The sequence below is a fragment of the Puma concolor genome, chromosome B4 (assembly GCF_028749965.1).
Source record: "Puma concolor isolate L17-30 chromosome B4, mPumCon1.1.hap2, whole genome shotgun sequence".
In the NCBI taxonomy this organism is placed as follows: Eukaryota; Metazoa; Chordata; class Mammalia; order Carnivora; family Felidae; genus Puma; species Puma concolor.
The window spans coordinates 18,281,913-18,307,306 of NC_141673.1; the positions used below are offsets into that span (position 1 = coordinate 18,281,913).

The 25,394-nt window shown below is 43.6% G+C and overlaps 1 protein-coding gene across 2 annotated transcripts in view; it reads left to right on the forward strand.

Annotated features, from left to right (window-relative positions):
* NT5DC3 (5'-nucleotidase domain containing 3) overlaps nt 1-25,394 on the forward strand; it is an 87,974-nt gene that overhangs the window by 3,044 nt on the left and 59,536 nt on the right. For both annotated transcript variants that reach the window (XM_086712506.1, XM_086712505.1), the window contains exon 2: nt 18,120-18,304. In XM_086712506.1, the coding sequence (XP_086568632.1) occupies nt 18,120-18,304 (185 nt within the window). The remainder of the gene's footprint in view (nt 1-18,119; nt 18,305-25,394) is intronic.

A 25,394-nucleotide genomic window follows, 5' to 3' on the forward strand; every position in this document is an offset into this window, starting at 1 on the left:
CCTTCAGCTTAGGGCAGTGCCAAACTAGCTGCGTGGCCTTGAACAAGCCCCCTGATCGCTCTAGCTTGGATGTCTCTCTGTAGAAGGAGGCCGCTGGACTAAACAAACGTGTAAGCCTTTTCAAGTGTTACAGGTCTGGGAATCATGTATCGGTGTGCCCCATCCCTCCTTCATGCCCCCGGCACATACCTAGGAGGTCCCTGTCTCACCCCTGAGAACACAGGGACTAACGTTTGACATTTCTTTTCTCCCCCTGTCCGGGGCTGCACCGTTCCTACCCCCCATTAGCTGAGGTCTGTAAGAATATACATGTCCAGCTTGATTCACTCACCAAGAATTTATTAGGTACCCAGCAGTGGGCTTAACAGCTGTTGATTCACAGATGGGCAAGTCTCAGGGGGAGGGGCCCACCGTGGGTGAGTCCCTGCCAACACCCAGCGTGGGACTGCTGTCACGTGGAGGGGGAGACTGGTAAACAGATAAGTGACAGTCAGCTTGGGGGACATAAACAAGGGACCCCAGGGGCTTTGACACCAGAGCAGATGAACTGCTCAGGGATCCAGGGGCTGCAGAAACCCTTGCTGGGGGTGACACTTGAACTGTGTCTGTAGAAATGAGAGGTCAGAAAAAATATGGCTATTCAGACAAAAACATGTGGTTTTATTTTTATTTTTTTCAATTTATGAAAGGACAAAATAAATTTTTTTTTTCTCCCTTTCTGATGATTGCTTTCTGGTCATGGGATCTCTTGGCTGATGCAAACAAGCCCTTTGCAGGCTCTCCCAGAATGAAGTCTGCTCAGGGAAGAGCTGATTTTCATTACATGTTTTATTTACCCTTTCTCTCCTGCCCTTCTTTTTCCCCCTCCATTTTTGTTTTTAAGAAGTTTTTTAGTAAACTTTAGTTTTTAGATCAGTTTTCGACTTACAGAAAAATCATGTGGTTTCTATAAACCCAACCTCATGTGACTGTGGCACATTTGTCACAATTGGTGAACCAACGTCGATGCATTGTCAGTATGTATCAGTATTAACTCAAGTCCATATTTAATTCAGATTTCCCTAGTTTTTAACCCAATGTCCTTTTCTGCCCCAGGATCCCACCCGGAACAGCACACTGCATTTAGTTTCATGTCTCCCTGGGCTCCTCTTGGTGGTGACAGTTTCTCTGAGTTTTCCTCAAGGTTTTGATTACCTTGACAGCTTTGAGGAGAAGTGGTCACGTACTTTGTAGAATGTCCCTCATTTGGGCTGTCTTTTTTTTTTTTTTTTTAAAACTTGAGATTTTGGAAGTAGAGTATTTATGCATCCTGTCAAACTCAGCTCAAAGGAAAGGTTCTTCATATTTTTAGGAAAAGAAATACCGGTTTATAACCTCCAGCAAAAATTCCCTGCAGAGCCGTGGGTCTCCACCGGCGTCGGGCCGGGTGGGGGGCATTTGGCAAGTCTGGAGACCTGTTGGCTCGTCGCACCTGGGGGTGAGGCGCTGCCCCTGGCCTCCAGCATGAGGAGGTCAGGGATGCCCCTAGACAATCTGTAATGCACAGGACAGCGTCCTCACAGCAAGGAATAATCCAGCCCCAGGTGTGGGTAAGGCCAGGCTCAAGAAACCGTGTCCTAGAATGGTGAATTCTAAGAAATCATCATGCGATTGTAATTAAAGGGACGGATGTGTTTGTGTTGTGGTCTGTGATTTCCTGTTATGCCCCCCCCCACCCCCCCCACCATGCGCACCTTCCTGGAACTCATCCCTGACCTGTGTCAGGTGAGGCTGCAGGTTGGGACAGAAGAGAAGCAAGGGATTCGCATGCCCAGCGCACCCCCCCCACTCCCCCCCCCCCCCCCCCCCCCGCCCCTTCAGGCATCTTCTCAGAGCCGGTCTGTGTAGAGCGTTTGGCTGCTTAGCTGGGGCTGTGAAGTGTATTAACTTGTGGAAAGAAGTGTGGGGATTAGTCCAAAGTGTTAGAAGCTTTTACAGGGTGTTGAAGGATTTTATTCAGAGTTCTCGGTTCAGAGCATTTCGTTCTCATTCAAAAATTAGGCATTTCGTAAGCACTGTGTGTGTAGGACAGTCGTATAAGCTTAGTGTATATAGAATAAACATAAAGTGCAAACCCTTCCCTCAAGGAACTGCAGTGGGTTAAGGAAACAGCTTCATAATAATGAGGTAATTTTAAGACGGGACTAGTGTTTCTCAGACTGTGTTCCACCATCTTCTGAGAGATGTGGTTACGGAAATGTTGAAAATACATGTCAAAAAAGCTTTGTTACAGGTAGGCTTATCAGAGTCTTTAAAATGCATGAGTCTTCAAGGAGGAGGGTGTTGGTGTAGCACTCCCCAAATACTTTTGGCTGTGGAACCCTGCTTTTGAGGTAATAGCTCAAAATAGAGGCTCTAGAGACTATACTTGGGAGGTTCAAACAATATGTTTAACAAGAATGTATAATAATGATACCCAAAGATGCTTAATTGTACAACCTGATGCCTTTTCTATGTAACAGGCATAGAATAACAGAGTCAGGGTCCCCCTGAGGATCTGGAGAAAGCTGTGTATTCTGTCTGTAGAAAAACAGGCAGATTTGCACAGTTATTCACAGTGCAAGCACACACACAGTTTCGTCTATAGTTTCAGGAGGTTTCTGGAGCATCTCAGCCCTCTCTGGTGAACCCAGCACTTCTTGAACCCTCTGTTAGTCTGTAAGAGTGTGAAGGATTGTCATGAGCAGGTGCTTATGGAGTAGGACTCAGCAGGGGACTGAGATCCAGGAGTCTGACTGGGCTCTTGAAGACATGTGGAGGCAGACAAGTCTTCTGTATTTTAGAGTTGTTCTTTTTGGATTTTGGCTTCCAGCGATCTGGTAGACTAGATGGGTAGTTTAAAAATCTTTTTGTATAGAATACTCACATGCTGGAAAAATTACAAAGAACATTCTTTTGCACGTATAGCTGAGCTCTGGGGAACTAAAGTGTAGTGGCAGGGCCTAAAAAAGGAGGCTGGTGAGCAGCCCTGAAGGCGTTACTGTATTGGGAGCACCTGTTGGGTTTTATTGGCTATGCTTGGTGGGAGGGAACACACACACACACTCTCTCTCTCTCTCTCTCTCTCTGTCTCTTTTTCTGTTTCTCTGCCTGTCTCTCTGTGTCTGTCTCTGTCTGTCTCTCTGTCTCTCCCTCTCTGAATCTCATAAATCCAGGACCCACAGAGACCTGCCCTCCATGCAGGAAGACAACAGGGGAACTTGGATATCTTGGTCTCTGCTCTACGTTTTTCCCTGTGTGTGTCGGGAGGTTGTGGAAATCTCCCTGTAACCCTGGAATCAGGCTGGTCCTCACGTGGGTTTGGGTTTGAATCTAGTCTGTTTGCGTGGTCTGTTAATCAAACTGAGAAGTTAACTAAAAGTGGTCCCAAGGTGATAATGTCCTGGGATTCCTGATAGATGCAAATGGAAACTCTCCCTGGATGGCTAGACCTTCAACTCAGTCCCAAATGGAAAGCAAAGGTATTGGTAGACATGTGAGTAAATCTAAATAAGTATTGACAATATAAAAATAAGTTAAAAAGAGAGTAGGAGAGAAGAGGTAAAAGAAACAGAGAAAAAGCAAGAAATATCATAAAATGTGGTAGTGGGAATAATTCCAGATATATCAGTAATCATGATCAACTCAGACTAAAAGATTGTCAGATCAGATAAAAGAAACAAATTCTAGCTGGATGCTGTTATAAGAGATTCACCAACAAAGAAAGGTTGAAATTAACAGAATGAGAAAAGAGATTTGGGGCAAATGCTATAACCAAAGAAACCCGAAAGGTGTTCATATCAGACAAATGCTATAGTGACACCGAAAGAAAATAATGTTTACTATGGGAAGAGTTGCAAACTATAGTTCATGGGCCAGATCTTGCTTGCTATTTTCGTGTATTAAATTGTATTGGAACACAGTTATACTCATTCATTTCCATACTTTTGGGGGCTCGTTTTGTGCTAGGGCATTAGAGTTGAGTAGTTGCAACAGAATGAATGGCCCATGGTTGCAGCCCAAAACACTTACAGAAAATGTATGTTGTCTCCTGAATAAGACTTGTGTCTATATGCCAACATGGATGACTCTTGTAAAAACAACACCGAGTGTGTGTGTGTGTGTGTGTGTGTGTGTGTGTGTGTATGTGTATATATATATGAAAAAAACCAAGTTGCAGATGTATACTAATTTTTAAAAAAAAATTTTAATGTTTATTTATTTTTGAGAGAGACGAGTGCGAGCAGGGGAGGGGCAGAGAGAGGGAGGGAGACACAGAATCTGAAGCAGGCTCCAGGCTCTGAGCTGTCAGCACAGAGCCCAACACGGGGCTCGAACTCACGGACCTTGAGATCATGACCTGTGCCAAAGTTGGACGCTTAACCAACTGAGCCACCCAGGCGCCCCTACATGTATACTAATTTTTAAAGGTTTGAAAACACATAAAAGATACTATAGATCACCTGTCGTGATATGCATGCATGTGCTAAAAGTCAAAAATGCAGGAGAATGATGGACACCAAAGTCAGGGTAGTGGTTACCCTCTTTGGTGGGAGGAGAATGCAGGTGAAGATTTAAGGGGTTTATTTCCTAAACTGGATGATGGGGATGTAGTATCTTTTTACCTTTCTGTGTATCTTAAAAATGGTCAGATGTACTTTTTAAATGTCTCATTTTATTTTGGTGTAAGATATTGATGATCCTGTGGCCATGGGAAGAAGTAGCAAAAAGATTTCAGGGGGAAACATGCCATGTAATAATTTCCACATTTTTCAGGTAGCAAAGAAATTCCTAAATTAGAAGAGAAGCAGAGAGACCCTCCGAGGTCTTAGAATCTATCCAGCCCTTTGCTGGAAGAAGGATTCCGTTTTTCCATAGCACTTATTAGTGGCCATCTGGCATCTGCTTGAGTTTGCCATATGAGCACAAGCCTGCCAATTTTATTTTGGAGGGTTTGAGTCACACAGAGTCATTCTAATTCCTCTCCCATATGATAGCTGTTTAAATATGAAGATGGTGATCATGCATCATCGCTGCCCCTCCCTTTGACTTCATTACTTTGGAAGCTCTTTGCATTCAGTCTGGCTTGTCGATTCCCGATACCCCGTTGGAAGTGAACCATTTGGTACTGACCACAGGGAGCCGCATGTTGTCCGACTGGTTCAGAGCAAGGGGTGCAGCCAGCCCTGCCCCAGGGGCATGCTGCTTCTGTTGGGACACCTAGAATCCAAGGCAGGCTTAATTCCTGTGAGGTTTCCTGGCAACGAGGTCCTGACTTTGGCAAGCTCTATTTTAGATGAAGGAAAAAAAGAGAATAAAAAGACTTTTCCCCTACAATTGTTAAAAAAGCGTTTAGCAGGCTCCCTGCGTTGGGCTTTGTGCTGACAGCTCAGAGCCTGGAGCCTGCTTCGGATTCTGTGTCTCCCTCTTTCTGCCCCTCCCGCTCTCTCTCTCTCTCTCTCTCTCTCTGTCTCAAAGATAAATACACATTAAAAAAAGAATGAAAAAAAAAAGCATTTAGCAGATTGAAGATCACTACCTCCCCCTAGAAGTTTTTATGTGCCTGTCATGCATTATTAGCGGGTGCCTAGGAGAAAAAAAGGTGGTATTTTCTTTTTTCTTTTATGTTTGAAGTTACATACTTCATGTTTTAATCAAGATGGTGCAGTGAGAAAGAGAGGTTTGCCGATTGATCAGGCTTGGTAAGACACTTTTGTACTTTAGTGGGTTGGTCCTTGACTGTGAGAAACTCCTCTTTTTCAGTTTACTAGGGTTTGGGGGAACTGTCTTATATTAAGTGAATTTATGAGATAATGATATATAAACCAGAATAAAATTTTAGTTTGTATTTAGAGACATAAGTCTCCAAGATGTAACTCTTGTGATTACTTTGGGCCCACCTGGAATGTTTTTGTTCTCTTTTAAGCAGGAAAACCTGCTTGAGAAACATGATTACTCTCAGTGTCAGAATGTTGTTTGAGTATCCATTTTATTTAACAAGTATTTTTTGAGTATCGTCTATGTGTGGCTTACTTTATAGTAGCGAACAAGGCAGGCATAGCTAGGGTAGCAGTTTTCAAATGTTTTGCTCACAGGACTTACACACTTAAAATTATTGAAGGTCCCCCAATTTTTCTGTTTATATAGATTACACTGATAGTGGCTATATTAGAAATTAAAAATGAGAGATTAAAAAAATAGGTATTTATCACTTCATTTGAAATAACAAATCTGTTACCTGCTAACATAAATGACACATTTTTTTGATGAAAAATGACTACTTTCCAAAATAAAAGAACTTTAGAAGAATGTCATAGTTTCACATTCTTGCAGATTTCTGCAGTGTCTGGATTAGTAGGCGATGGCTGGGGTCTCTGATTGGATTCTGCATTCTGTCCCTTGAGTTGTCAGACATTGTGTGGCCTCTGGAAAGCTCCACTGTAAATTGGTGAGAAAATAAGAGTGAAAAAGGCAAAAATTCTTATAGCTCCTTTGACAAATCACTGCAAATTTAGTGACTTAAAACGACACAAATCAGTTACAGTTCTGGAGATCACAAGTCTGAAATGCGTCTCGCCGGGCTAAATTCAGGGTGTTGGCACATGCATGTGCTAAAAGTAAAAAATGCAGGAGAATGATAAACACCAACATCGGAGTGGTGGTTACCTCTTTGGCGGGAGGAGAATGCAGGTGAAGATTTAAGGGGTTTATTTCCTAAACTGGATGGTGGGGATGTAGAATCTCTTTACCTTTCCAGTGTCTTAAAAATCAGTGTTGGCAGTTCTCTGTTCCTTTTAGAGGCTCTAATGTTTTCTTGCCTTTCCCAGTTTCTAGAAGCTTCCTGCATTCTTTGGTTTAGGGCCCCTTTCATTTTCAAAGCCTGCAATGGTCAGTGGAGCCTTTTTCACATTCCATCACTGTGACGCTGAATCTTCTGTCCTTTCTACACTTAACCCTTGAGATTAGGGCCCACCTAGATAAACTAGCCTAGTCTCTCTCTCAGAGTCAGCTGATCAGCAGCCCGATGTAATCTACAACCTTAATTCCCCTCTGCCATGTAAAGATAGCATAGCCACAAATTCTAGGGATTAGGATGTGGATGTCCTAATCGACAGTATTCTGTCTGGCACGTTTAAGCATTATTATAAAAATAGTTTTGATCTCAGAGATCCCGTGAAAGAGTCAGGGGACCTGGCTTCTGGGATTATGCTGTTTAGGAAAAATATGAGTTGAATGCATGTGTAAAGGAGATGGGAACTGACATTTATGAAGTGCCTGCTATGTGCCAAATAGTCTGCCAGGCAATTGACTGACATTTTATTGTTTGCTAAGTGTATGACCTTGGACCTTCCTAATTTAGCCTTTCTCATCTGCAAACTGGGTGTCGCAGTGTTTACCCTAGGGAGTTCTTGTGAGCATTAATCAAATAATCAATGGGAAGTGCCCAGTGGATGGTATAGAAGGCATTGATAATTATTGCCTTTCTACTTCCTCCATACTTTAATGAAAAATTCTTGATAGCTTGCCTAGTATTTGATCTTTTGGTATGGCTACATTTTCTTTTTCTAAGAAGTTTCCCTCAGGAAACAAAACAAATACTTTTCTTTTGAGCAGTTAAGTTGTTTTTGTTTTTTTTTTGTTTTTTGTTTTTTTTTTATTTGAGAGAAAGCACGTGCGCGCGCACACAAGTTGGGGAGGGGAAGAGGAAGAGAGAGAGAGAGAGAGAGAGAGAGAGAGAAAGAGAGGATGAATCCCAGGCAGGTTCCATGCTCAGTGCAGATGCAGGGTTTGATCCCATGACGCTGGGATCATGACCTGAGTCAAAATCAAGAGCTAGATGTTCAACCAACTGAGCCACCCAGGCACCCCTGTTCTTTTTTTTTTTTTTTTAAGTTGGCTCCACACTGGGGGTGAGGCTTGAACTCACAACCCTGAGACAGAGTTACACACTCTACCAACTGTGCGTTTTATCAAATGACTTAAGATTAGGTTGTCATTAAACCATTATGACATGTAATTTTGTTTCAAATGTAGTCCCTGTGGTTTTATTTTTAGAACGTTGGGAAGCATGATAGATTGTCACAGAACAGTCAAAATGGCAGATATTATTTACTGAGTAATAAAGATGTTATTTTAACTTCTGGTAGGAGTTGTGCAAATGTCATATGCATTATTAATTATTCAGATGAGTAGTTGTAATTGTCATGGATTGCTCTTCCCTGGATGAAATATCTAAACTAATGGAAAAATGAGAGGTGCTTTTTAGAGTTGTAGATGCAGCACAAATGACTTTTGAATTGCCATCTCGTCTGAGAGGGGAACCGGGCTAAGTTCCCCTTTGCCTCGTGTGTCGGCTCGCGGGTTCTCGGCCTCCCCCACTGCCTGTGATGCTGTCGCTACAGAGCTCGTGCGTCATCGCTTACTCACTTAGGGTCCCCGCACTGTTCCCTGTGTGGTGGCTGGCACATAGTAGGTGTGCAGTAGTGCTTACTGAAAACGTGCCTGAGGGTTGAGTAAGTGGGAAAACCAGTGTACCAAGACACTACATACTGTGCGACCTTCTTTGTATAAAACTCTAAAAGATGCAAATGAATCTGATCAAAAATAGAACAGGGATGCCTCAGTGGCTCAGTGGTCAGCTCAGGTCCTGATGTCGCTGTTCGTGAGATTGAATCCCGCATCAGGCTCCGTGCTGTCACCGCAGAGCCTGCTTGGGATTCCCTCTCTCTCTCTCTCTCTCTCTCTCTCTCTGTCTCTCTCTGTCTCTCTCTCTCTCTCTCTGCCCTTCCCCTGTGTGTTTCTCTCTCTTTCTCTCTCAAAAATAAAACAAACCTTAAAAAGACAATAGAACAGTAGTTGCGTGGGGATGGTCTCAAGGATAAAGGGAGAATTCAAGGGGTGAGGGGAAATGTTTGGGGATGCTAGATATGCTTCTTATCTTTATTGGGATGATGTCTTCATACGTGTATACATATGCCAGACCTTGTCAAGCTGTGATTTCTTATACATCATTTGTACCTCAATAGAACTATAAAGACAAAGAAATAAGAGAAGGACTCTGGGCTCGCCTGGCTTGAAGCAGGTTCCTACCGCAGGAGCGGGAAGTGTGGCTCGGTGTGAATCTGGTGCTCTAGCCTGGACTGCCAAACCCGGCTGGAGGGGTGGCGCGGGATCCCAGAAGAACACAGAATTCGTGTGTTTGGAGGTGGGGAACGGTCATTTCTTATCTAAGGGTTGGGGTGCGCTGGACAGGTAACCCCATAATGTTCACCTTCGTGGTGAAAAGGATACATTGGTCGCTTGGTTTTGTCTCTGCATCTATGGGACTATTGAAGAAGTAAAGGCGATTTACAATTGAATGGCCATTGGAGAAACTGGGGATACCGGAGAAAGTAGTTTCTGGCTGAAAATAGTTGTATTTGAATCTCTGAGGTCTAATAGCGCTCCTGTGAATTGTCTGTATTTCAAGTCACACTGTTTGCTCTACTCTTAGCTCCCTTACTGTAACTGCTTATTAGCAGAAAGGATAAAAGTCGTCAGAACCACATCAGATCACGTTTGTTGGCATTAAACATAACATTGTAAACATAAGCGTGACATTTGCATTACGGTCAAATTGTTCTCTAACACATCGGTTGCATTAGGACCCACTCACGGTTTTCAGACAGGTGTCAGTAGAACTGACTGCCTTTGCCCAAGCCTTACTTGACAGGAGGAAGTTGTAACTGGTGAAGTTTGCCAAGAGAAAGTCATCTCAGGTGATTGTCTTTTCCTTATCATTTCACTTGCCAGTTGCAGATGAAACATTAAAAGCTTTACAGTTTGGGTTCAGAACCTTGAGCTCACTTGGGGTAGAGACAGTGGAAGGGGGATGTGACTCCTGCTTCAACATAGACACAAAAAGTCCCTATACCTTTTTTTCATATATTTTCAATCTATATGTATCCTTAAAAATTTTTTTTAAATATTTATTTAATTTTGAGAGACAGAGTGCGAGTCAGGGAGGGGCAGAGAGAGAGGGAGACACAGAATCTGAAGCAGGCTCCAGGCTTTGGGCTGTCAGCACAGAGCCTGACACGGGGCTCGAACCCACAAACCATGACATCATGATCTGAGCTGAAGTCTGACACTCAACCAACTGAGCCACCCAGGCACCTCTCTATATGTATCCTTTAATTTATTTTTAATTTTTTTTTAACAGTTTATTTATTCTTGAGAGAGAAAGACTGTGTGAATGGGGTAGGGCAGAGAGGGAGGGGAGAGAGAATCCCTAGCAGGCTCTGCACTGTCAGGACAGAGCCGATGTGGGGCTCGAACCCACAAACCATGAGATCACGACTTGAGCCAAAACCAAGAGTCAGACACTTAACCAACTGAGCCACCCAGGCACCCCTATATGTATCCTTTTAAAAGAAATTTGGAAATCTTGTTGTTTATAACATGCAAGGTTATTTATTTATTCATTTATTCAATTTAAAGAGTGAGTGGAGGAGAGGGGCAGAGGAAGAGAGAGAGAGAATCCCAAGCAGGCTCCACGCTCAGCACAGAATCCCACACAGGGCTTGATCCCATGACCCTGGGATCGTGACCTGAGCCAAAATCAAGAGTCAGATGCTCAATCGACTGAGCCACGCAGGTGCCCCAACATGTGAACTTTTTTTTAAAGTTTATTTATTTATTTTTGAGGGGGGGGGAGGGGGAGAGAGAGAGAGAGAGAGAGAGAGAGAGAGAGAGAGAGAGAGAACTGCAAGCAGGCTGTGCACTGTCAGCACAGAGCCTGACATGGGGCTTGAACCCATGAACCGTGAGGTGGTGACCTGAGCCGAAACAAAGAGCTCACCTGATTTAGTCACCCAGGCTCCCCACGAACTTTTAAAAGAGAATTTGAAGCCATGTTAAAGAAGTATGAAATAATTAATAAAATATTTTGAATATTTGTGAATATTCATTAAATGTACGAATATGATGAAATACAACCTCAAGTAGAGATTTGGTCAATTTAGAGAAAAACAAATACTTTAAATCTGCTCTTTTGTTGATTTAGGAGCATAGATGTATATTACAAAGAAATAGGACCTTGAGCTGTTACTTTAGTTCCATCTTATTTTCCTTCTTTGTAAGGCAGGGATTATAACTATGTTAAGTGAGGTCTGTGCACCTTCATCTGGGGCCTGGAGAGAAGCAAATGCACATGATTATTAGCCACGAGGATTCCTTGTTGGCCCATTGAGCCCTGGGAAGGTTCACAGAAAGCTAAGTGGTGGTATTTGGGGGAATGTAGACTTTCCCTCTGTTTTTTGTCACCTCTAAGAAAAAAAGTTGCTTCCTTCTCCTTTTGTCCCCCTTACCTTCTTTTTCTTCTTTGGGACTTCAGATCTGAATGTTCTTTTTTTTTTTTTTTTTTTTTCTTCTGGGAGAATAGTTTGAAGTGTAGGGCTTATACCAAAACGAAAAATCCTAATTAGTTAAAGAAAAATGGCATCTTTATGTCTTTGGATTGTGGTTTGCATTGTCCAAAAATTGAACTTCAAGAATTTTCAAGTGCATTGCAGCTTTTCTCTTTGATCCTATTCTCATTAACGTGTTTTGGTTCAAGTATTTGAGATGTATGTTTGAGCTTCCAAATGGAGCGTATTTTTCCCCGGGGTATGCTTTATTAATAGCACTGTAATGAAATCTTTGTATGTAAGTCTTTATCCACATTTCTGAACATTTCCTTAACATAGATTCCCAGAAGGAGAAATAGTAGGTCAAAGGGTATGAATGTTTTCTAGAAAGCATTTCTAGAAAGCTTTCTAGAAAGTTTGAATTGACTTACACTCCTAAATAGCCAGGAGTGAGGCTGCCCAGTGTCAGCACCAGCACCAGCTCTGCTCTGTCATTAAAGACAAAACAAGAGGGGCACCTGGGTGGTCCAGTCGGTTAAGCGTCCAACTTCGGCTCAGGTCATGATCTCGAGGTTCGTGGGTTCGAGCCCCACATTGGGCTCTGTGCTGACAGCTCAGAGCCTGGAGCCTGCTTTGGATTCTCTGTCTCCTTCTCTCTCTGCCCCTCCCCTGTTCGCACTCTCTCTCTCAAAAATAAATAAACATTCAAAACAAAACCCTCAAAAAACAAGAATGGACCCCCCCCTCCCCTGCCACAAAGAGTTCACATACAAAATAACAAAAGCAACAAAAACATTGGTGCAATCTGATGGGAGGAAGATGGTATCTTTTATTCCTGAGCCAAGTAACACATGCTTCTTATAGAAAAAGAGTAAATGAAGTACAGTAAAACTTTCCGAGAGAGTTAACTTTTAATTTTGTTTATGATTAGAATGGTTGAACATTTACATTTATCAGCCATTTAATTTCCTCTCTTATGGAGGAAATCTCTGATGCTTTATCTTTTTTTTCTTTTTTGGAGACAGAGAGACAGAGAGAGAGAGAGAGAGAGAGAGAGAGAGAATCCCAAGGAGGCTATGTGCTGTCAGCGTGGAGCTGATGGAGGGCTCCATCCCATGGAACCCTGAGATCATGACCTGAGCTGAAACCAAGAGTTGGATGCTTAACCGACTGAGCCACCCAGGCGCATCCCCTTTATCTTTTTTATTGGTTTTTTTTTTTCTTTTTACGTAGGCTTCATGTGGAGCCCAGTGTGGGGCTTGAACTCATGACCCTGACATCAAGACCTGAACTGATACCAAGAGTTGGAGGCTTAACCAACTGAGCCATCCAGGCATCCATGGATTTGTTTTTTAATATTTAGCATATTTAGGGGCGCCTGGGTGGCGCAGTCGGCTAAGCATCCGACTTCAACCAGGTCACGATCTCACGGTCCGTGAGTTCGAGCCCCGCGTCGGGCTCTGGGCTGATGGCTCAGAGCCTGGAGCCTGTTTCCGATTCTGTGTCTCCCTCTCTCTCTGCCCCTCCCCCGTTCATGCTCTGTCTCTCTCTGTCCCAAAAATAAATAAACGTTGAAAAAAAAATTTAATATTTAGCATATTCATATTTTTGCTTTTTACCTTTAAATTTCTGTTTAATATAACCTTTTCCCTCACATTATTGTTTGTGCTATTTTTGGATACACAGATGTTTAAAATCTTTAGATTGTAAATCTGTGGATGTTTTCCATTTGTGATTTATTGTTATTGCTTTTATATTTGGAAATATGAGGTAAATAGTAATCTAGCTTTCACACCTCTTAAACATTTTTTTAAGAGCTTTAATTCTTTGACTCACCTGGTGTTTGTTTTGCAGCACAGTATAAAGGAAAATCTTATCTGACATTCTTTTATTATAGTTAGCCAGTGTTTATGTAGTTAGAAAAAGAGAGAATATTCTAGGTGAATTTAATTCAAGTTGGTACTCAACTACAGCATATTCTGGAGAACAGAGTAATGGTAGATTTCCCGTCTTGCTGAAAGTTGGGCATATGAACGAGAATTTAAGATTGCAATGATGCTTTGGAGTCTAAACGGGGAATGCATTTAATACTGAATTAAAATGTTAACATTTGTAGGCAGTAAGAATTTTGAGTGGCTGAATATGCTTGAAATGAACTTTTAGTTAGGATCTTTTTTTTTTTTTAATGTTTTATTTATTTTTTAGAGAGACAGAGACAGAGCGTGAGCAGGGGAGGGGCAGAGAGTGAGGGAGACATAGAAACTGAAGCAGGTTCCAGGCTCTGAGTGGTCAGCACGGAGCCTGATGTGGGGCTTGAACCCATGAACCGTGAGATCATGACCTGAGCTGAAGTCGGATGCTTAACCGACTGAGCCACTCAGGCGCCCCTAGTTAGGATCTTTTTGACTGCAAGCAATAAAGCATCCAGCTCAAACTGATTTAGCTTAAGCAAAAAAACCAAACAAACCATTTTTAAAGGAAATTTTATGGGTTTGTGCAATTGGAAAATCCAGAGGTAGTATTAGCTTTGTCTCTTGACCTTGCTTTCTTCCCTACTGGCTTTTCTTTTTTTTTTTTTTAAAGTAGGCCTCACGCCCAGCTCTGAGCCCAATGCAGGGCTTGAGCTCCTGACCCTGAGATCAAGATCTGAGCTGAGATCAAGAGTTGGTTGCTTAACTGACTGGGCCACCCGGGGCTCCCCTGTCCCCCACTGGCCTTTTTAAAGGTTCTTAGTGATGGCCCCACCTATCTCATTTTATATCCTTTTAGATCCAAGTTTGGAAGAAAAGAATGCCTTTTCTGTGAAATTCTCTTCTAAATCCAGAAATTTTCCTGACTGGAACTTATTGGTACACTTTGGCTATAGGGAAAGTATGATGATGATTGGCCATTGGGGGTCCTAAGCCTTCTCCAAACGAATTCATGTTGGTGGGGAATTCAGGTGCTGTTTGGCCAGGTCTGGGTCATGTGCTCTCCTCCTGGAGTCGGGAGTGGAATCTCACTGAGGCCACACAGGCCACAACAGTTGGGGAGGGCTGATTTCCCAAAGAAACGCAGCTGAGGAGTAGTAGCTGTGTTAGGCAGCTTAGGCTAGGTTATGCTGCATGAGCCCCAGTCTGTGGCTTCCTATAGACAGCTGTAACCAAATTCCTTCTCAGTCATGCAAAGTCTAGTGGGGCCTCAGTTGCCCTCCATGTTCTAGCCCAGGTGTCTGCCTTGGAACCAGGCTGTCGTCAGAGCTTTGGACAGAGTAATAGAGCTGTCTCTCTATTTCTTTGTACTAACTGTATAGTCTTGCTGTCATCATCCATTAGGTACAAAAGGAATTCACTTTCTAAATTGGTACCCAGTCTTGTTTCTGTTTTGGGAAAGTACAGAGGTGACTAGTCAAGGGCCCTTCTTCCATTTATACTCTAGAGTCTACAGTTTAGACAGATTGTTTGTCTTTTTGTGAGTGTTTGGCATTCTTTCCTTTTGCCTTGTAATTACTTGTGTTTCTTCTCAGCACGTTTTTCAAGTGGTTTTATGGGGCGTTGAAATCCCTTTTAAGCTTCCCATGTTCCTCGTGTTTATTTTGAGTGATGACAAATTAAACATCTGAGCTTTTTGGGGATGATGTTCATGTGATTAATACACCTTGGGCTTTCCCTCCAGCGGGACACGCCTGGGCAGCCTTTGGAGATGTGCTGGTAGTGACTTTCCATCCCGGCAGGGTTCCTTGATGGCTTCACGTTTTCTTCTCAGGTTGTAGAAAGGGAGAGAGACTTTATTGCCAACCCTTTCTAAACATGAACTTCTAATTTAAACAGACTGTTAGAACTTCCCATGGAAAGATCATGTGTGAAAGCAGAGCCGTTGGTCACTCTGTAAGTGATCCTGCGTTACTTACTGTGGATAGTGCCATGTGGTCATAGTCAGAAAATAGCATCGTCCGCGGTGGCCCATTGACGACGTAAGGCCAGAAGATGTGTGGTGTTACGTGCCGCAGAGCTTGGGACTGCTGGCTTCTCCCTGTCCCGGGACTAGCTCTTGTGAACGGTCTACCTTCGCGTTTGTTTTATTTTTTTAAATGTCACTGCCTTGTTTACTGCCCTCAGTAACAAGTGTCTAAATTTGCAAAAGAAAGCCAAGGTGAATGTCTCATTGATTTTTGACGAAAGAAAAGTAATAAAAGGGACTCGGTGCCTCTTGACAATTTGGAGTTTTGGTAGACTCAGCCATACCTAGGTTGTCAGTGGGAGAGAGATAGGTGCATGTGTTCATAAATTCATTCACTTAGTCACGCATTTGCCTTTGTTGGGTATTCCGTGTGGGAACGTAAAGGCTTAGTTTTAAGTTAGTGTAACCTGACAGCTTACCTGGTGACCGTGAATAGGCTTCAGGGGGTGAGCCTCCCTGGGATTTTCTGCAAAATCCGTATGTGCATTTCTCTGGGGAGAGGATTCTGTGGTTTCTATTAGATTCTCAAAGGAATCTAAGCTGTAAAGCTGTGAGGAACCTCCTCAGATGCTCAGAATACCTCGCAGTGGCTAGCCTGGTCTCCTCATTGCAGCTGCCACCCACCCTGTGAAAGCAGTACCTGTTGAGTATTTCAGGTGGCCCCTTAGAATGCAAGTGGGTAACATGGGCCATTCCTAGCCACAAAGAAATGAGCAGAGGGAAGGGGGCGGGGGGAGCAGTGTAGACTCTGGTGAGCACGAAAGTGACGAAGGATTACTTAGGGTAAAGTGTACCCTTCTCAAATGCTTGTTGATTCCTGTAATCCCGGGGAAGAGAGTTAGGAGCACAGGTTCTGGAGCCAGACTTGCTGGGTTCAAATCTCGGCTCTGCCATTCAGAGTACTGTGTACACTTCAGCAGATTATGTAATTTCTGTGCTCAAAGGTCCTCATATATAAAATTGGGATAATACAGTATTTGCTTCATTAGATTGCTGTAAGGATTAAATGAGATAATATAAAGTGCTGTGATAGCACGTAGCATATAGTAGGTGCTTAATAAATATTAACCCCTGTAGTGGAGTCGAGAGATTGTCCTCAGTAATGTAAAGAGCAGTCAGATATGGACAGTTTGAGTTTTGTGTGCATGTGTTAGAAATTTGTACCTGTCTCCCAAAAAGTCACCTGCTCTCAGCATTTGCCCACTTATGAGCCGTTTTGGTGTGCAACCATCATAAAAGGTGAAAGAAAACAGTCACATATCCTTTCAGGAGGATAGAGTGGTCTGTGTTCTTGTCACAGAATGTTGCATGATGGGGTTCTTGCCGTGGAAGGACTAACTGAATATCATATTTCCTTTTTGTTTTTGGAAATCTACTGTACAGTCTTTAATCCTGATTTCGTCGAGGATATGGTGGTTGAAGACCCACAGTCTGAGATTTCACCTCTGTGATCAGTTCATCCGTCATGATTAGGCTCTAGGGGGCTACTCTGTGTCAATGCATCTTCCGACTCCTCTAATAATTGGGAGATGCCTCCCTCTGTAGTTTTATTCTTACTGTCATTATGGGTGGAAAATGAAAAATTATGAACTCTTAACTGTGTTCCATGAAAGTAAAAATCAAATGCAAAGATGGTATCTTTAGACTTCTTTTATAACTTCTTGAAAATGATGTGACACTTTGGGCAGTGCAGAGAGGAGACAGAAGGATGATGTTGTGATAGTTTATTTCACACATGCACCTGTTGGTGGTGATGGGAGAACACAGTGGGGAGAGCACATGAAGCTATACGTACACTGTGAGGCCAACTGCGTAAAACACATCCATGAAACAGTATTGCGACCAATGCATTAAATGTTAGTAGTTTTCTTCTGGGTGAGGAGATGATGTGTGATACTTAAATTTAATTATCTAAGTGTTTCTCCATCTTCTGAAATCTGTAACTAGTATATGTTCTTTTTTAAATGAAACAAATCTTCTTGTGATACTGAAACAAAGATTCCTTTTTGTATTATTTTATTTTTGAGAGAGTGTGCACCTGTGTGCAAGCAGAGAGCGGGGCAGAGAGAGAGGGAGAGAAAGAATCCTAAACAGGCTCTATACTCCTAGTGCAGAGCCCGGTGTGGGGCTTGATTTCATGACTGTGAGATCATGACCTGAGCCGAGATCAAGGGTTGGACACTCAACCGACTGAGCCACCCAGGTGCCCCCAAAGATTCTCTTTAAATAAAGTTTTATTGAGATACTATTTTTAAAGTTTATTTATTTATTTATCTTGAGAGAGTCAGAGTCAGTGCGAGTTGGGGAGGGGCAGAGAGCGAGGGAGACAGAGGATCCCAGGCAGGCTTCCTGCTGTCAGTACAGAGTCTGATGTGGGCTTGAACTCACAAAACTGAGATCATGATCTGAGTCCAAACCAAGAGTCAGACGCTTAACCGACTGGGCCACCCAGGCGCCCGAGATATTATTGACATACTGTACCATTCACCCACTTGAAGGTCTCCCATTTGGTGGCTTTCAGTTCACAACAGCCATCTGGCCATCACTCATCACCAATTGGAGAACATTTTCATCACCCCAAAAGGAGATTCTACACGCGTTAGCGGTCTCTCCGTTTGACTCACCTATTCTAGACATTGCAGATAAATGGAATCATCCCACATGCAGTCCTTTGCGACTGGCTTCTCATGCTTGCACTTTGGTTGACTCACTGAGGAATCCTACTAACCTTTATTTATCACATGATATAATATACATTTTTTTCTTTACTTCTAGACTTGGTGCCTTCAATTATGAACAACTTGTTGAATCCAGATGCCATTTTCTCAAACAATGAGATGAGCCTGTCGGACATTGAAATCTATGGCTTTGATTACGATTATACCCTGGTGTTTTACTCAAAGCACCTCCACACGCTGATATTTAATGCCGCGCGGGACCTTCTCATCAATGAACACCGGGTAAGAGCACAGGGACGTTGTGGTCTCCCTCCTCCTTCTCTTAGACGTTGGAGAGCAGCCGTGAGCGGATCTGGCCCTGTGCCTGGCACACAGACATCACTTAGTAAATTGTTGAATGCATGAGTAGATTTTGTTCCCTTCCAAATGACTCTATCCAGAAGCCTGTTGGTTTTTTTTTTAAACCACTTTTTTTGCGGTATGATTGACATACAAAAAGCTGTACACACCTAATGTATATAACTTGATGAGTTTGGGCATAGTGTATGCTTGTGAAGCCATCACCACCACCAAGGTCATAAACCATCTGTCACCTCCCAAAGTTTCCTCCTGCCCCCTTCATTATTATTATTGTTATTTGCGTGCGCGTGTGCACTTAAAATAAGATCTACCCTCTCAGCAGATGTTTTAGCAATATAGTGTTGTTTGCTGTAGGTGCTGTGCTGTGTAATAGATCTCCAGAACTTGTTTATCTCCCATCACTGGAACTTTGTACCGGAAAATAGTTGCTTTTTTTTTTTTTTTTAATCTCTAGATGTCTCTTTAATGAAAGATTTTCAAGTTATGCGTTAGCGGAGATTGGGCTACAGACTCTGTGCTCTCATTTCTCACCGAGTGGTGACGGAGTTTCTCCCAGAGCTGATGAACCGGCAGCCTGCTGAGCTCTGGTTAAAAGAAATCCTTCAAATAATAGGCAATATATATATATATATTTTTTTTCAACATTTATTTATTTTTGGGACAGAGAGAGACAGAGCATGAACAGGGGAGAGGCAGAGAGAGAGGGAGACACAGAATCGGAAACAGGCTCCAGGCTCTGAGCCATCCGCCCAGAGCCTGACGCGGGGCTCGAACTCACGGACCGCGAGATCGTGACCTGGCTGAAGTCGGACGCTTAACCGACTGCGCCACCCAGGCGCCCCTAATAGGCAATATTTTAACCTCATCACTGACTGGAGTTGTTCTGTTCTGTTTTGTTTTATTTTATTTTATTTATTTTAGTTAATCAATTTATTTATTTTTGAGAGAGAGAGAGAGAACAAGCATGGGAGGGGCAGAGAGGGAGGGAGGGAGGGAGGGAGGGAGGGGGAGAGAGAGAGAGAGAGAGAGAGAAAGAAACTTCCAAGCAGGCTCCACAGTCAGCATGGAGCCCAATGTGGAGGCTCAATCCCATGAACCCTGAGATCATGACCTGAGCTGAAATCAAGAGCCGGAAGCTCAACCAGCTGAGCCACCCAGGCACTCCTGACTTGAGTTGTTCTTATATAAAGAACATTTGACTGTCTTCTGGTGCATAGTGTTGTTGAGACCTTATAGTAAGGAAGGCAAAAAGAAACACTCAGAACCCAACATGCTTTTCTGTAGTCCACTTTGAGTATCTATTTCAGGAGCCTGAGTGAGAAGCATCCTCAGAGGTCAGCAGGTCCTAGTGCCCTTTGAGAACCCCCAGAACACCCCGAGAAGTGCAGCTCCAGGGTCTGTCTCAGACCGGGGTGCATTTCTGCAGGGGGCACTTCTGATTTGGCGGGTCGCACAATTCTGCCTTCAGACAGCTTTCACCATCCATCTCTTCTCTTTTATTCCTTCACACATTCCTTCAGCCTTTACTAAGTACCCCCTCTGTGCCAGGCCCTGTGGTAGAAGCAGGGGGAGTGAGGATGAGTAGCATATGGGGACCAGCACCGTAGTGGGGAGGCAGTCGTGTAAGCAGAGGAATTACGCGGCCACCTCCTGGAGGCGTCTCCATGCGTCTGAACAAAGAGCTAGGGATGTGTAGAGGATGTTGGGACAACTTTCTCTGCTTGAGGGAATTAGGAGAACAACAAAGAAGGTGATACTTCCGGGACCCCGGAAGGAGTTTGTCAGCAAAGGTGGGCTGGGGTGGGCAGACTGGTAGGTGTGTGAAATCTAGAAACCTAGATCAGGAGAACTAATGTTCTATACCTGATTTATCTGCTAGGATAGTGTTTAATCTACTGGGCTATGTGTTCTGTAGTCCCGCCATTATGCTGGCCAAGATGTCTCTTTTTCCAGGCTGGTCATTCTGAGTTTTTTCAGCCATTCCCATTTGGCTGCCTTTCTGGTCTTTTATCATCTCAGTTACCCTTCTTTGTGTGTGCTCTGGTTTATCCCCCTCACATGCGAGTCCCCAAACTGAAGATGTTAATGCAGGTGGGGTCTGACTAGTATGGAATAGAGGGAGACCACCACCTCCCTGGTTCTGGATACCAAACCTTTATTAATGCTGCCAAAGTTTCCATTGGTTTTGGATCCTCACCATTTGAGGCAACATATTTCCTGATCCCCTCAGCTTTTGGTTATCAGTGGACTTAATAAGCAAGTCATTTTCTCCTTATTCAAAATTCAGTAATGGCATGTGTCAAAAATAACCTTCCCTTCTGCCATTAAGCCAACAGGCAGCTTTCTTTAGTTATGGCCACTTTCCCATATGTAAACCCATCTAGCCACTTGCCATCCAGCTGCATTTGCCCATCTGTTCAGGAGACTCTCTTTTCTTCCATCTAACCTGCAGACGTTTCCCCTGACTGTGAGGATGAAAGCAGAGTGTGAACTAGCTGGTCCCGTCCTCACTGCCCTGTCTGCCAACCTGCACCACCTCTCCACGACCCCATGGGGAGGTTGAACTGAAGGGGTGTTGCATTGCTGATGGCCTTCTAGACCTAGGTCATCTGTGGCATTTGCTGTGACTTTGATTATCACTTGTAAAATAGCGGTCATTTTATTAACAATCCTGTCTGTTGATTTTCTGCTTGGTGCTAGAAGTGCAGGTTCTGGAGCCTGACCGCTGGTGTTCAAATCCCGACCTTCACCACTTACTTCTCAGGTAGTCTCGAGAAACTCACCTAATTTCTCTGAGCCTCAGTCTCTTCCTCTGTGAAATGGGTACAGTAACAGTACTGTCCTCACAAAGTTGTTGTAATTAAATGAGTTAATATATATAAAGTGCCTGGCCCATAGAAAACACTCAATAAATGTTAGCCATTACTGCCTTTCCCTTTCTTCCTTCCTTCCTTCCTTCCTTCCTTCCTTCCTTCCTTCCTTCCTTTCTTTCTTTCTTTCTTTCTTTCTTTCTTTCTTTCTTTCTTTCTTTCTTTCTTTCTTTCTTTCTTTCTTTCTTTCTTTCTTTCTTTCTTTCTTTCTTTCAAGTTTATTTATTTTGAGAGAGAGTGTGCACACAAGAGAGAGACCCTGAATAGGCCCCTTGTTGTGTAGAGCCCAATGTGGGGCTTGAACTCATGAACGATGAGATCATGACCTGATCTGAAATCAAGGTCAGATGCTTAACCAACTGAGCTACACAGGTGGCCCACTACTGGTATTTCTAATATGCGTGACAACCATACAAATAGATGTTGTCTCTGTTTTACAGGTGAGGAAACTGAGGCTAATGGAGATGAGCACGTAGTTCAAAGCCGCGAGATCAGTAGGAGACAGAACCAGAATTTGAACTCAGATCTGTTTCCAAGGCATAAATATTCTTTATTCCATGTTGTTCCTTGTGGGATTAATAACACCTTTCATTTCCACCCTGTTGTTCATATGGAAATAAAATATTCATGATGATAAAAAAATTATGAGGATAAAAAATGTATGAAATGTGGGGGGAAAAGGGAGATGAAACAGGTGGGGAAAAAGAGGTACAATCATGATTATAAAAGCTTCTGGACTTAAGATCACTGAAGTTTCATTCCCATTATGTCTGTTTGTTGCTTGGATAAAAGAAATAAGTCATAACACTAATTATGTCAGGCATATTAATAGAGTCAATTATGCTTATGCAGATTTTTCTCTTGCTCTGATTAAACAAAATAATTCTTCCAAGAGGCATTTAATTTGGTGCCATTTTTCCTGCCAAAGACTAAATGTACTTGTAGAGATGGAAAGACATCTGCTTTTGAGATGCACAGTAATAGAACAGTAAGTTTGCAATTTAGCATCTTCCCAAAAAGCAAATGTAAAAGTTCTAGCCCCTTAATTATGCTTTTCTTTTCTTTTTTTTTTTTTTCAGAAAAAGAAGTTTTCATAAAAATAGAACAAAATATAGGGTAATGACTGTATTTTCCTTTCATGGGTCCACCAAGGAATAGAGGGAGAGTGATAAGAGTTCTTGACTTCATGTTCCACATCCATACCCTCATCAGTGTTCCCTGTCATTAACAGGCACTGACATTCACCCGTTTTTTTCAAATCTGGAGCCTAACATCAGCCATGACGCCTCACATTCTCCTGTGCTCCACGTCTGATCTCTCAGCAAATGCTATGGGTTCTTGCTTTCTCCTTTTTTATTAAAAAAATTTTTTTTTAATGTTTATTTTTGAGAGAGAGAGAGAGAGAGAGAGAGAGAGAGATCATAAAGGGGAGGAGCACTGAGAGAAGGAGACGCAGAATCCCAAGCAGGCTCCAGACTCTGAGCTGTCAGCACACAGCCCGATGCAGGGCTTGAACTCCTGAACCGTGAAATCGTGACCTGGATCGTAACCTGAAGTTGGATGCTTAACTGACCTAGCCACCCAGGTGCCCCTTCTTCTTTTTCTCTTTTTAAAATAAACCGTTAATTTTAGGAGAGTTTTAGGTTTTTAGATAAGTTGCAGCGGTAATACCAAGAATTCCTGTGTCTACACATGCCTGGTTTCCTCTTGATCACAGTTTACTGTGGTACATTTATCGCAGCTGAAGAACCACGTTCATAATGTTATTATTAACTTAATGAAGTCCATAGTGGGTTCAGATCCTCTTAGTTTTTACCTGGTGTTCTTTCCCTGTTCCAGGGTCCCATCCAGGATGCCACGTTACATTTAGTTGTCATGGTTCCTTAGGCTCTGCTTTGATAGTTTCTCACAATTCCCTGGTTTGTGATGACCTTGCAGTTTTAAAGAGTACTAGTCAGGTGTTTTTTAGGATACCTTCTCTTGGGATTTGTCTGCCATTTTTTTTTCGTAATTAGACTGAGGTTGTGGGTTCTGGGGGAGGAAGACCACAGAGGTAAAGTGCCATTCTCACCATATCGTATCAAGGGTGCGTGCTGTCTACATGACTCACCGCCATTGATGTTGGCCTTGATCACGTGGCCGAGGTGTGTTTATAGCGTCTCTGCACCGTGAAGTTACTCTTTCCCTTTCTATGCTCTGCTCTTTGGGAGGGGGTCGCTCTGTGCAGCTGTGAGCTTTCTTCTCACTCTTTCAAAAGGTACTCGTTCAAAACATGTTCTAACTCCATCCCCTTCTCCCCCCTCCCGACCACCACCTTGGGCCAGGCCACCATCACCCTCTGACCATATCACTCCTCGACCCAAGGCCCCCTGAAGCCCTGCCAGCACACTTGGAATGACAGAGAAGGCCTTCCATTGCTCCCACGCCCCCACTTTCCCCCCCACCTGTCCTCACACCAGAGTTCTCGTTGCTCCTTGAACTGCCAGGGCCTTTGCACCTGCTCTTCCTCTGCTTTGGACGATCCCTCCTGGCCCCAGGCGGTCTGAGGCCTTGCTCCTCAACTTCTTATTCTTTTCTTCAGCTCTCCAAGCCCTTGTAGAGCATTCGCTCTGTATTACTTCTCACCACGGGGCATTCTGCTGGGTGTTTGTGTACGTCTGCCTCCCCATGGTGGGATGTAAACTTCGGTCAGCGACTGTGCGATCTGTCCCATCTGTTCGCTCCTGCCATGTTCCCAGGCCCTGGCGTAAAGGACCCGCTCAGGAAGCATGTGACCTACTTATGGAATTACACGGTTAGGTGAGAGTGTTGTGCCTGGTGTGGAGTCACCATTCGGGTGCAGGTTGTTTTGTCCTCGCTTCCCATTTTGTGAAGATTTTGGAGAGCTTTGTTTTCATGCCCTTTTGCCCTGCCACCGACTAGACGCATAATTTAGACTCCTGAAACGTTCAGAGACCTCTGAAAAACCTATATTTATAGGCATCTGGACCTCAGGAACTCAGCGGCGGTGCTGTGATGTATAGGTTGCTAGCCCTGTGGAGAGCTCTGTAATTAGCTGGAGACGCGGCCAAGCCGCAGACCTGGAGGGACAATGTACACATTTCTGGGTATGCAGGGTGGGCACTCCTGGGTATTAACTGTGCTTGAAGCTGTAAGGGACATTTCTGGAGCATCTTGCTCCACCTTTGTCCCCACGTGATAGCCTGCTCAGATTACCCTTGGAATTAGAACCAATCCAGGTGCTGAAGGAAACCAGACAGGGTTAATAAAAATCCCCAGTGCCGTTAGGTCTTTTATCTTTTTATACCCTTTGTTCTGCTTTTAGAGACACCAGTAATCTTCACGACACATTGAGTGAGTCATGTTTTTCAGGCTGGTGGAAAGTTTCTCAACTCTGAAGAGTCCAGAAAATCTGGTCCTTGGCCAGTGGAGAAAAGCATAACCCCCTGGCTGATGGGAGCAGCTCTGGCTTCCTTGATGGGACAAGCCTGTTGACGGTTATTCTCAGAGATGCCGTGAGCTCGTGTATGTGTGTGCACACAGGCCTGTGCACGTGCGCACGTGTGTGGGTTGGAAAGGGGCCCGCCGTGAGGACATTTCTGACTTGATTGGTTGCAAGGGAAATCACAATTCAGGGGGCACGAATGGAGCAGAGAAATCACCCCAAGTCTGTTTCATTTTCCATATGAAGGAAGGGGTGGGGGGGTTAAATGACTTGCCTGAAGTCCTCTGGGAAGTAGCAGAGGCTAGAAGAGGGGGTCTCAAAGCCCAGGCCTCCCGATTCCTAGTCCAGCAAAGCAACTCCGTTTCACTGCAACTTGCTACGGCTATGTGCCAGAGACTGCCCCACCGCCCCTCAGGCTTCCTTTTTTTTTTTGTTTTTTGTTTTCCTAATTAAAAATAAAATTTTTAAAAGATTTTATTATTACTATACCTGATGTGGGGCTTGAACTTAACAACCCCAAGATCAACAGTTGCATGCTCTGCCGACCTAGCCAGCCAGGGGCTCCCCCCGCACATGTCCTTTGCTTTCTTCTCTCTACTTCACCTGCGGTAGGTCTCCTGGTATCCTTACTTTGGAGATGAGAAAACCGACACTTAGAGACCTTGTCAGGGTCACCCAGCTACACAGAGTAGGACTG